Consider the following 12,735-nt stretch of genomic DNA (forward strand, 5'->3'; position numbering starts at 1 on the left):
GTCACTGATCCCCAGGGTCGTTTTGTGGTGGTCTCGGGTGTGTTGGAGGGGTGCCCCTTAAACATCCTGAGTCTGTATGTCCCGTCCACTCTTCTCCCCACGACGCTCCGTTGCCTCACGGGTATTATTTCCGCCCTTCCGAGGGGCTTGGTGGTGGGAGGGGACCTCAACGCCGTGCTGAACCCTCCTTGTGACACGACCGGGACCCCCTCCGTAGCTCGGATGGCCTCGGCTTCGGTCCTGTCAGGATGGGCCTCTGCCCTGGGGCTGTGTGATGCGTGGCGAGTTTGGAACCTCCGCAGGGTGCAATTCACCCACACATCGGCCGCTCACCATACTCAGTCCCGTATCGATCTTCTCCTTCTCCTGGCCACTGACTGCCACTTGGTCTCCGGGGTGGCTATCATGCCCCGAGGGCTATCTGACCATTCTCCCGTCTCCCTCCGCCTTGGTTCGTCCCAGGCGGGTTTGCGAGCAGCGTGGCGCCTTAACGCCTTGTTCCTTCAGGACCCAGAGCTGGTGGACTCGCTGGATCAGGAATTGACACATTATTTTTCGGCTAATGAGGGATCGGTTCCGTCGCCTGGTACCCTGTGGGAGGCTGGTAAGGCCGTGATCCGCGGGGTGGCGAGGGGGTTTGTGCATGCTAAACGTGCGGACCAGCTGGCCCGTCTCGTTGAGCTGGAGTCCGGAGCGGATGGAGGAGGAACAAGCACTCCTCGACCGCGTGGACCCCACCAGGCAACTCAGGTTGATCCGCAAGGAAATCCGGCAGATTTCTCTAGACTCGGCCCAGATGGTCTGGCACTCCTCTGTAGCACGGATCTACGGCTGGGGCGACAAAATTGGCAAGCTCCTCCACAATCTAGTGTCCTACCCCAGAGTCCACCGTATCATCCCGGAGGTCCGGGCGCTGGACGGCTCCCTGCAGACGACTTCGTCGGCCATAGCAGGTGTCTTTGCACGCTTCTACACGACCCTCTATGCGGGGCAGCCGGCCGAGGCCTCCCTGCTGGAGGAGACAGGTGCCCGGTTGCCCTCTCTGCCGCGGTAGTCCAGGGAGGCCTTGGATCGCCCCTTCACTTTGGAGGAGGTTCTTGATGCCATTTCCCTCCTGCATTCTGGCAAGACGCCTGGCCCTGACGAATTCCCGCAAGAATACTATGCCGCCTTCCGAGACACCCTTGCCCCTCACCTCTTGGCCCTTTTTCATCATGTGACAGACACTGGCTCCTTTCCCTCCGAATCCAACCTGGCCACGATCGTGGTCATTCCCAAATTCCACCCGCCCTCGACGGCCTGTGCGGACTACCGCCCGATCTCCCTTATCAATTCGGAGATCAAACTTTACACCACCATATTAGCCCAGAGGCTTAAACCCCTTTTGTCGGATCTGGTTCATCCAGACCAGTGTGGCTTCATGCCCACCAGGGGCACCCGTCACTGCATCAGGCGCCTCCACTTGGCCTTGGCCCACCGCACTCGACTCTCCCCCTACCTGGCCCTCCTCTTCCTGGACTTCGAGAAGGCCTTTGACACGGTGGGATGGGACTACTGGGACTATCTGCATGATGTCCTGGCGGAAATGGGTTTTGGTCCCATCTTCTGCCGTTTTGTTGGAGTTCTCTACGCCAGTCCCCGAGCCCGGGTGCTGGTGAATGGGGTGCTTTCCGAGGCCTTCCCAATTCGTAGAGCTACGCGCCAGGGGTGTCCCCTCTCGCCCCTTTTGTTCGCGCTTGCGATGGAGCCCCTGGCCGTCATTATCCGCCATCATCCCCTTGTCCGAGGATGGGCATGGAATGAGAGCCACATCGATAAAATTGCCCTCCACGCTGATGACATGGTTCTATACCTGGCTGATCCAGCGACCTCTGGCCCCAGGAGCCTGCTAGTCCTCGCGGCCTTCCGAAAGGTCTCCGGCCTCCGACTTAACACCGCCAAGTCTACACTGGTCCCACTGCACCCGTCGAGAGACTGTTTTGACTGGCAGTCGGACATCCCTCTACGGCACCACTCAGTCAAATACCTCGGGTTATGGGTGACCCTGTTGCTGGAGCTTGAGTGGGCACTGAATATCGCCCCCTTGGTTGCCCGAATGAAGGCCGATCTTAAACGATGGCCGACACTCCCACTTAATCCCCTAGGTAGAAGTGCGCTGTTTAAAATGATGGTCCTCCCGCGCCTTCTCTATGTCCTACAGAACACCTCCATCCCCCGCGCCTGGTTCCGTGAGCTGGATGGACACCTGACCCGATTTCTGTGGGGGAACGGTCGCCCGTGCATGTCTTTGGCGTGCACCCATATCCCCCCCCTATTATGGGGGGCTGGGGGCGACTCATCTCTTCCTCTACTACATTGCCTGTAAGCTCCTCGTTGTCCATGACTGGTACGCGGGCGGCTGGTCCGACCCAGCTTGCCGGGTGGAGCTCGAGGAGCTGGATTTTCCCCAGATCCAGGCCCTCTTGTATGGCAGCCCGTGCCGCAATCCATGGCATCCGTCACTAGATCGGTGTTCATGGCATGGCAAGCTGCTCTACGCTACACGGGTTGGGACCGTAAACTTACTAGACAAACGCCCCTGTGGCATGGCACCTGGCTCCGAGAAGTGGCGGCATTGGACGGCTTCCGCCGGTGGGATCTGGTGGGCGTCTCGGTCTTGGGGGACGTCTGGGTAGGGGACCACATCCGGGCCTTCCCGGACATGCAGCGGAACCATGCCCTTTCCCACACCCAACACTTTAGGTACCTGCAACTACGCCACGCGCTCCGGACTCACCTCCCCCTCCCACTCCCCCTCCCGGAATTCAGTCCACTAGAGGTCCAGGTAATGATGGGGAACCTGGGGAAGGGAGGGGTGTCCCGCATCTATCGCTTCCTAGTTAATAATGGCCCCGCGTCCCTGGACACGCTGCACACTCGTTGGGAGGGATGGGTGGGACCCCTAGAAGAGGCAGACTGGAGGTATGCACTTATGGCGCCCAGAACCCTGACCACCTCAGCCAAACTCCGTCTGGTCCAGATTTACTATTTCCATGCGGCCTACCTCTCCCACGACCGCCTCTTTCGAGCCCGCTTGTGACCCACTCCGGAATGCGCAAGGTGTGGTTTCGCACCAGCGGATTTTTATCATGTGGTGTGGCTCTGCCCTAGACTGGCACAGTTTTGCAGGTGGGGTGGAACGGGAGCTCACGCGAGCCTTGGGGTGGGAGGTTCCTTACGAGCCAATAAGGCTGGTCCTGGGGGTCTTTGATGGCCTAGATGGTTCCAGGTGACTGAGCCCACGTCCCTGGTGACCGAGCCCACGTCCCTGGTGACCGAGCCCACGTCCCCGGTGACCGAGCCCCACGTCCCCGGTGACCGAGCCCCACGTCCCCGGTGACCGGGCCCCACGTCCCCGGTGAGCGGGCCCCACGTTCCCGGTGAGCGGGCCCCACGTTCCCGGTGAGCGGGCCCCACGTCGCCGGTGAGCGGGCCCCACGTCGCCGGTGAGCGGGCCCCACGTCGCCGGTGAGCGGGCCCCACGTCGCCGGTGAGCGGGCCCCACGTCGCCGGTGAGCGGGCCCCACGTCCCCGGTGAGCGGGCCCCACGTCCCCGGTGAGCGAGCCGGGTGACCCAGCCCCCGTGCCGGGTGACCCAGCCCCCGTCCCCGGTGACCCAGCCCCCGTCCCCGGTGACCCAGCCCCCGTCCCCGGTGACCCAGCCCCCGTTGACCCAGCCCCCGTCCCTGGTGACAGTGACAAGCGTTGAAGGACAAGGATGAGTTTCCACTTGGTGAGTTTCTTCTGATGCCCCCCTGTAGTCTCGAGCCTTCCACTTTGTTAAACAGTTATCCACTGAGGCGTCTCGCGTCACTTGAACCCACGCACGCCTGTAGTCCGTGTCAGCTCTGCTACCAGGACATTAGTGCATCCACAAAAAGAAAGAGTTTCTGAATCTTATTTGTGTTTATTTGACACTTAACCGTATAAATAACTGTTACAAAACCATTCTGTATACAAATACACACATTCACCATACATCATTAAAATAGGATAACACGGATTCTGTACAATTTTCCCCTTACTCAGTGGACATCTCACTCGGATGCAAGATCAATGCTTGACTGGCAGCCGCGGAATGTCTGTGCCCCTCCTGTTTCAGTGGAGCCCATCTTGCCAGAGCCTCTGTTTCCCACATGGTTCCTCGTGGCCCGTTGTCTGCCCTTCCCTCGTGGTCTGGGGGGGGGGGGGATGCAGAAGGGACCCACGTCCTAGAAAAGCTTGAGGAGTCTGTGCTGCCCTACACTATTACTTGCCTGGCATCCATTTCCTTTCACTCGTGCTGGACCGGTTAACCTGGCACCAGGGGCAGTTCTCACAACTTTAAAAAGGGGTTCAAGGGCAGAGATGGACCTCTAAATGAAGGCTGCAGGGTGTATCCTCGGCCGCAGTCAAGGGCAGCAGACGCCTTCACATTCACGAGTCACAGGATTCGGGCCAGGGCTCCTGGTGAGGGGGCTACCTACCACGAAGGCGGCCTTAGAAATTCCAACAAACTAGAGAGCTGTACAGTAAGAAGGCTAAGAGGTGGGGCAACAAACGATCAAACAAGTAGAACTAAAGGCAGGAAAATCATGGAACAGAAAGATTTAAAAGGACAGTTCAGGAAGGATAGAGGTGCTTAAAGAGGAGTGTTACCTCGTAGTGCCCCCTCTCTAGAGGTCAAAGAGCACTGAATGTGGCTCTGAGACAGGTCCTTCTTCAGGGCAGCAGCAATAAGCAGCAAGATGTTGAGATGAAGATAGAACAACAGTATTTTGAGTGTTTTCCCCCGAAAGTACCAATGTCCTTTTGGTGTCTGCTTCCTTCTGGAAGAGAGTTCCACAGTCAAGAAGCCCGTCCCGAGCAAAACCAGATGTGGTGGAGATTGAGAAGATTTCAAGCTCAGCTCTCTAGATCTGAGATTTTGTATTCCAACAGACATAGGAAGTGACGTATACAGACCGCTTTTAATGCCTCTCAAGAGTCCCTGCAAAAGTCCCTAGTGTGCCTGGGGGGTGCATAAGTGTGTCATGTTACTTGTGGTTGGTGGGCATGTCAACAGAAGATAGTATGCAGGACAAGTGATGTGCATCTGGCAGTGTCGTCGCATGAGGCATTCATCCTCAGTGGGTGTGACGTCCTAATGTCCTTTGTTCTGGGTCATTTCCGATGCTGTTGCTCACGAACTGTGTGATTTCTTTTATGATCTGATCTTTATAATCCTATAGCAGGTTGTCTGTTTGAGGGTCAGATCAATACTTACAGCATGAAATGTATGATGAAGGGTATGATCAATAGACCTACAGCACGCTGCGTGTGATCGAGGGTCTGATCAATAGACCTACAGCATGCTGTGTGTGATCGAGGGTCAGATCAATAGACCTACAGCATGCTGTGTGTGATCGAGGGTCGGATCAATAGACCTATAGCCGGCTGTGTGTGACTGAGGGTCAGATCAATGGACCTACAGCACGCTGTGTGTGATCGAGGGTCGGATCAATAAACCATACGGCACGCTGTGCGTAATCGAGGATCAGATCAATACACCTATAGCACGCTGTGTGTGATCGAGGTTCAGATCAATAGACCTACATCATGCTGCAAGTGATCGAGGGTCAGACCAATACACCTATAGCAGGCTGCGTGTGATCGAGGGTCAGATCAATAGACCTATAGCAGGCTGCGTGTGATCGAGGGTCAGATCAATAGACACTTAGCACACTTTGTTTGATTGAGGGTCAGAGCAACAGACCTACAGCACGCTGCGTGTGATCGAGGGTCAGATCAATAGACCTATAGCAGGCAGTGTGTGCTCGAGGGTCAGATCAATAGACCTATAGCAGGCTGCGTGTGATCGAGGGTCAGATCAATAGACCTTTAGCACGGTGCGTAGGACTAATCAATACTTACAGCATGAAGTATATGATTGAGGGTCTGATCAATAGACCTATAGCATGAAGTATATGATTGAGGGTCTGATCAATAGACCTATAGCATGTTATGTGTGATCGAGGGTCAGATCAATAGACCTACAGCACGCTGAGTGTGATCGAGGGTCAGATCAATAGATCTATAGCACGTTGTGTGTGATCGAGGGTCAGGTCAATAGACCTATAGCATGCTGTGTGTGATCGAGGGTCGGATCAATAGACCTATAGCACACTGCGTGTGATCGAGGGTCAGATCAATAGACCTTTAGCACGGTGCGTAGGACTAATCAATACTTACAGCATGAAGTATATGATTGAGGGTCTGATCAATAGACCTATAGCATGTTATGTGTGATCGAGGGTCAGATCAATAGACCTACAGCACGCTGAGTGTGATCGAGGGTCAGATCAATAGATCTATAGCACGTTGTGTGTGATCGAGGGTCAGGTCAATAGACCTATAGCATGCTGTGTGTGATCGAGGGTCGGATCAATAGACCTATAGCACACTGCGTGTGATCGAGGGTCAGATCAATAGACCTATAGCACACTGCGTGTGATCGAGGGTTGGATCAATAGACCTATAGCACGCTGCGTGTGATCGAGGGTCAGATCAATAGACCTATAGCAGACTGTGTGTGATCGAGGGTCAGATCAATAGACCTATGGCCGGCTGCGTGTGATCGAGGGTTGGATCAACAGACCTATAGCACGCTGTGTGTGATCGAGGGTCAGATCAATAGACCTATAGAAGGCTGCGTGTGATCAAGGGTCAGATCAATAGACCTATAGCACGCTGCGTGTGATTGAGGGTCAGATCAATAGACCTATGGCAGGCTGCGTGTGATCGAGGGTCAGATCACTACACCTATGGCAGGCTGCGTGTGATCGAGGGTCGTATCAATAGTCCTATAGCATGCTGTGTGTGATTGAGGGTTGGATCAAAAGACGTATAGCACGGTGTGTGTGATCAAGGGTCTGATCAATAGACCTATAGCACGCTGCGTGCGATCGAGGTTCGGATCAATAGACCTATAGTACGCTGCGTGTGATCGAGGGTCGGATCAATAGTCCTATAGCACACTGTTTGTGATCGAGGGTTGGATCAATAGACCTATAGCACGGTGTGTGTGATCAAGGGTCGGATCAATAGTCCTATAGCACGCTGTGTGTGATCGAGGGTTGGATCAATAGACATATAGCACGGTGTGTGTGTGGTTCGAGGGACGGATCAATAGTCCCATAGCACGCTGCGTGTGATCAAGGGTCGGATCAATAGACCTATAGCACATTGCGTGTGATCGAGGTTCAGATCAATAGAAATATGGCATGCTGTGTGTGATTTGAGGGTCAGATCAATAGACCTACAGCCCACTGCGTGTGATCGAGGGTCTGATCAATAGACCTACAGCACGCTGCGTGTGATCGAGGGTCAGATCAATAGATCTATAGCACGTTGTGTGTGATCGAGGGTCGGATCAATAGACCTATGGCAGGCTGCGTGTGATCGAGGGTCGGATCAATAGACCTGTAGCACGCGTGTGAATGCAGGTCTGAACACGATGGCTCCATAGCAAGCGTATGTGAAGGAAGGCCTGATGAAGGCACCCACAGCATGAAGTCTGCGATAAAGGATCTGATCAGGAGACTAATAACACCCTGTCCGTGATCATTCAATAAATATAGCACAATGTGGGTCATTGAGAACCTGTTCAATATGGATTCACAGCACTCTGCTTGTGAGCACCGGTGTAATCAATAGACCGTTAGCATGAGGCATATGGGCAAGGGGCTGATAGTCAAACCAATAGCACGCTCTTTGTGACTGAAGGTCTGATCAGTCAAAAGGAAAATGTTACGCTGTAGGCGTCTGTTCATAGCGTGTATTGCTGTAGATTCACGTACTCTACATACTCTCCTCCTATCCAGTGTTGGGCTCAGACATTTGCACGTTGTTTTTCTTTGAAGAAGTCTTTTCAGTCACAAGGTCTAGTGACACTCGCTTAGCTGGCAAAGCGCGTGGGCATCGACTGAATGTTATATTGTTTTCTGCGCAGTGGGTGAGAGTAGTATGCCGTTGTGAGTTAACAGAAATTGATGCAATTGTGTACTGCACAAAAGGAATTTTGATTTGAGGGAAAAAAGAGATCTGTGATCAGAGCCATACCGCATCCGGAGAGGAGGGTGTGTGTATGTGAATCTACAGCATCACACACTTAACTGAAACTGGATGGGTAAGTAACGTTTTCTGTTCGTACCTTGCATTGCTGTAGATTCATATACCCTATGCGACTGTAAAGCGGCACCCTCCATAAGCTATGGCTAGCCACCTGATGCCTAGTGCCCGGCCAGAGCATCCACACACTACTGAATGGTAGAAGTGTGTGGGGGTTGATCAAGTAACCGCCTTGCGTACGTTAGGTAGGGGAATGCTCCCCAAAGAGACCTCGGAAGCAGGCTTCGCTTGAGTAAAGTGAGTCCCAGGTTTGATGGGGACGGTTCTCTTTGAGATCAAAAGTCTTGATGCACTCAACTAGCCATCCAGCAATTGCTTCTTTGGGAATAGGTGGCTCTGTGTGAGGGTTAGCAAAGGCCAGGAAGGGTTGGTCAGCTTTGCCAAGAGATTAAGTTCAATGTATTTCATGGGAGCGCGCTTGATGTCTAAGGTATGGATCGCTCTCTCTGCTTTCGAGTCTGGCCTATCTCTGTGGTCTGTTGAGGTGGAAGGGGGAACCCCCTTTGGAAGGAACTTCGAGTTTGTGCTGAGTACTACCCAGTCCTTGTCAATTTGAAAACTTGTAAATGAAAAGTTCTTTCAGGGTGAGGGCCTAAAGCGGTGAAAGAAGTTATTGCCACCAGAGAGGCTACCTTCAGGAGACGTGCTGGAGCAGGCGCGAGGGTAAGGGTTCGAATGAGAGACCCACGAGCCTGGTAAGATACTGTTAGTTCTAAATTGGTGCAGAGGGAAACCTAGAAGGGACGACTCGCTTGATGTCCTCCATAAACGCCTCGATGATGAAGATATGAAAGAGGGAGCGGCTGCAGCAGTCCAACGGGCTGGTCCACAACAGACCCTAAAGGAGCAAGAGAACCGTGGCATTCACGAATGAATGAAACTGAATGAATGAATGCCCAAGGCGATGACAGTGACCAGATGGAACCGGAGGGATTTTGGCCAATTGCGTTTTCACAATCCCCTTCTGGCCATCTCCAGCCATTATCTATTCTGACAAATTTATTGATCAAGGCAAATAATATTGATACCACTTCGCCCGCCGGGGGGTTTCACTTTAAACAAAAGGCTTTGGACGTGAAGGTGGAAACCAAGGATGACCCCTCAAGCTCCTCTACAGGCTCCTGATAGAAGTCCTAACATCTACCGGGGATCCTCCTGCCAGGAAAGGATTCCTCTGCCTTCTCCATCTCACCGGGGGTCTACCCTTGGGAAGCCCCACCTCCCCCTCCAATGCTAATGAGTCCATTCCGGCAGCTCTTCTCTCCCATTTCTCCCCCGCTTCCTTAACCCTACCCAGCTGCGGCTTCTCCTCCACTCTACCCTGTGGCCCCCCAAGCCTTGTCCCTTCGCCATCCTTACTGTGCGCATAAATCTCTGCTCTCCGAAGCTCTATCCTTTCATTCTCAGCAGCAGGGACTTTGAACTAGTCTCACACTGTACGCATTGTGTACACTCCTCGAAGAGGAGACGCGCTCTCCACTTGTTGAACTCATGGTAACTTTAACACACAGTGGAACGCCGTGCTGAACTGGTGGCATCTCTCGATACCCAGAAGTGGAGACGTGCTCATCGCGTATGGAGCTCGTGAGATCCTATGTACCCCTGCTTTTTACTCTATGAACCTACTGCCCCCTCTACCCCCCTTGAGGAGGTGACAGGATCTTTAGTTGTTTAACAGGTGGCACTGCGCACCCTTCGGAGAGGGTATGCTCTTCACACGTTCGACCCATGGCCTCCTGAAGACACGCAGAGACGTAACACACTTATTAAACCAGTGACACCTTGTAAACCCCTGCGGTGGGACGCTTTTTACGGATCGACCTCATGGCACTCTGTACACCGCTGCAAGAGGTGGCACGCTCTTTAAAGGATGAACGTGTGGCCCTTTTGTAGACCCTTGATGAGGTGATGGGCTCTTCACTCGATGAACCGGTGCCGCTGCGCATCCTTTGAAGGGGTGATATACTCCGGGCTGATATATACTCCTTACAGGTTGATCTTGTGGCACTCCGCAGACCCCTTGACAAGGTGACAGGATCTTCCTTTGCTGAACTGGTGGCACTCGGTGCTCCCTATCAAGGGGTGACAGGCAACTCTTTTACTGAACCGTGGGCCCACTCTATACTGGCAGAGTCACTAATGCTCCGTACAGTGGCTGACGTTGTGGCACAACGTGCACTAGTTGACGTGAAGGCTTGACAGACTTTGCCCCATGACCGCCGGCTCTTCAGAAGATGGAGTAAAACCAGAGTCTGTGACTGCAGCTCAGTTTAGAGGAGTCCAAGGTCCATGGGGCTCTTGATAGTAAACAAGCACTTCTCAAACACAACATAAGCCTTTTTTTTCTATGGGTTTTGCGTGAAGGTCCCTTATACTTTGTACCCATACGATTTCCCAAAGCGAGACAGTTCACTGTTGTGTATTTTGAGATGTTGCATAAAAAGAGAGTAGCCAGTGATGTTTTTTCCACATGTGTTACATATGAATGACGATTCTTGCAGATGCGCTGCGCAGTCCTCACGCGGCACGTGCTTGCTCGCAGGGTGGGCTTCGTGCACAGTATTCTCAACGGGGTCATCGCCAGTCAGGTCGATCTGGTTCTGCACGCCGATCTGCTGGGTCTCACAGCTTTTCGATGTTCGCATCTAAAGGAAGGAATCAAGAATAACATTTAAAGCACAAACTAAACAATACCCATGAACAGAGCATCTTGATAACACACGCTGCACGTTATTTAGTTAAGGCAACACATGGGCAAAAGGCCCAGCGAGAAGATTGGTGGGTGGAGGGGGTGGTAGAAGTTTGTGCCTTCCAATGCTCAGGACGTATCAAGACATATTACTGACGTAAACCCCCAGCCTGAAGTGGGGTCTAGAGAACGGTGTGAGGTGAAGTGGGCTCCTAAGTCTCCTACGACACTTCTAGGAGATTGCGGTGAACCCATGGCCTCTGGTCAGGACTCTTTGAGCTGCAGTAAGTCTTAGAAGGTCTAAGGCCGTCAATCGCCTCCGAATGTTACGAGTCTAGAATGCAAGAGGGGCAGGCGGGGGACGCTGGACAATGAAGAGCTCGGGTCTCGCGTGAGTATCCTCTGCGGACATGCAGAATTGAAACCCCATGAAGGAGCAGGTATTCATCAATCAGAAGGGTTCAAGTCTGGGGAACATCACAGCTGATGGATCTGGTTTCAAACTTAAAAGGAGAGAGAAAAGGATCAGAGAACACCCTGGTGGCGAGAAAAAAATGCAGACTTAAGGACTAGATGATCAAGAGCAATCGCCTTAATCCTGGCCTGAAGCAGCGATGGGTTCACAATGCCAAAAGCTGATGGATATAAAAAGAACCAGTGCTCCGACGTCACCAGAGTAGACAGTGCTGGCGTCGCAAGTAAATGTGCTCTGATGCGATGTGTGCTCTGGGTCTGAAGCTGGCCTGAAAGGGTTGAAGGCCTCCAAGCAAGACTCTAACTAGGCAAAGACCAATTTCCCAGGATTTTTGAAAGATATAGAAGCAGAAAGTTGGGGCAGAAGGTATGATGGTAATCTGGGGAGGGAGAAGATTTCTTTAGCGAAGGGTTTTCCATGGTGGATGTTCCAGAACTACTCTTTGCCTGAGAGAAAGGTTCAAAAGGGTGGCAAGATCAGAAGTTGAAAAGGACCAGGCGGGTGCATTATCTTGCAGGGCAGACATCAGAAGGGGAAATGGAAGGTCTTGTGGTGGAAATAAGCTCCGCTCTGTGGTGTAAACCTAAAAAGAGAGCAAGACAAAGTGATTGCTTTTAAGGAAACTGGATTTATGTCAGCAAAGTTGGCCTCAAGGCCTAGGTGCTGCTTATCTCAGAACCAATCTTGTCTATCTTGGGGACAAAAAATACTGAAAGCTCATAAGGGAAATCTTGCAAAGGTTTGACATAGCCACATCCAGCAAAAGCGCCACAGAAGTCTTTAATTCTTTTGAACAGTTCTTTTGGCCGGTAGTGGAGTGGTGTGGCTCACTGGTTAGAGGCGGCAGACCCGTAAGCAGAGGACGGCCCGGGACCAGGGTTCGATTCCTGACGCGGCAGGGTCGTGGACCAGGGTAAGCGGGCTCGATAATTCTCGCCTCGGTGCCTACTCCAGTCAGGGACCACACTCGGCAACTCTGGGCATTAGCTTGCCTCATCTTCACAACGGCCCCCTAGACCACCGGGGATGCTTGGTCGCACCTTAGAGATACCCATTAGGGACCATCTCTCAGGGTGAGCCAGGACGGGTTCCCCAGCGGTCGAAGCGCGGAGATACTCCTCCGGGAGTTGATTCTAGCGCTATATAAACCCACAATTAATTAATTAATTAATTATGTGTCGCTCTGATGCACACAAAATAATACTGCGGTTTGACCATCTTTATCTGTTGCTTGTAAGTATCTATTGCAGTTCTCTGCTGTAGCTTGGACTCCTGGCTGTAACTGAGCCCCACTGTCTTTCTGCTCTGAAGGCCACTGGCATCAGGGAGCCAAGGTCAGAAGTAAACCCTGGACTGACCTTGAGGTGGGAACAGTCACAGGGAG

General features: G+C 52.8%; 1 protein-coding gene across 1 annotated transcript in view; it reads right to left on the minus strand.

Moving 5' to 3' along the window:
- Positions 1-3,926: 3,926 nt before the first annotated feature.
- LOC144817665 (THAP domain-containing protein 5-like) overlaps positions 3,927-12,735 on the minus strand; it is a 115,144-nt gene continuing 106,335 nt past the window's right edge. Inside the window, exon 4 of the mRNA XM_078674395.1 lies at positions 3,927-10,832. Coding sequence (XP_078530521.1) covers positions 10,557-10,832 — 276 coding nt within the window. The 3' untranslated portion in view covers positions 3,927-10,556. The remainder of the gene's footprint in view (positions 10,833-12,735) is intronic.

The sequence above is a fragment of the Lissotriton helveticus genome, chromosome 2_1, assembly GCF_964261635.1.
Source record: "Lissotriton helveticus chromosome 2_1, aLisHel1.1, whole genome shotgun sequence".
NCBI lineage: Eukaryota > Metazoa > Chordata > Amphibia > Caudata > Salamandridae > Lissotriton > Lissotriton helveticus.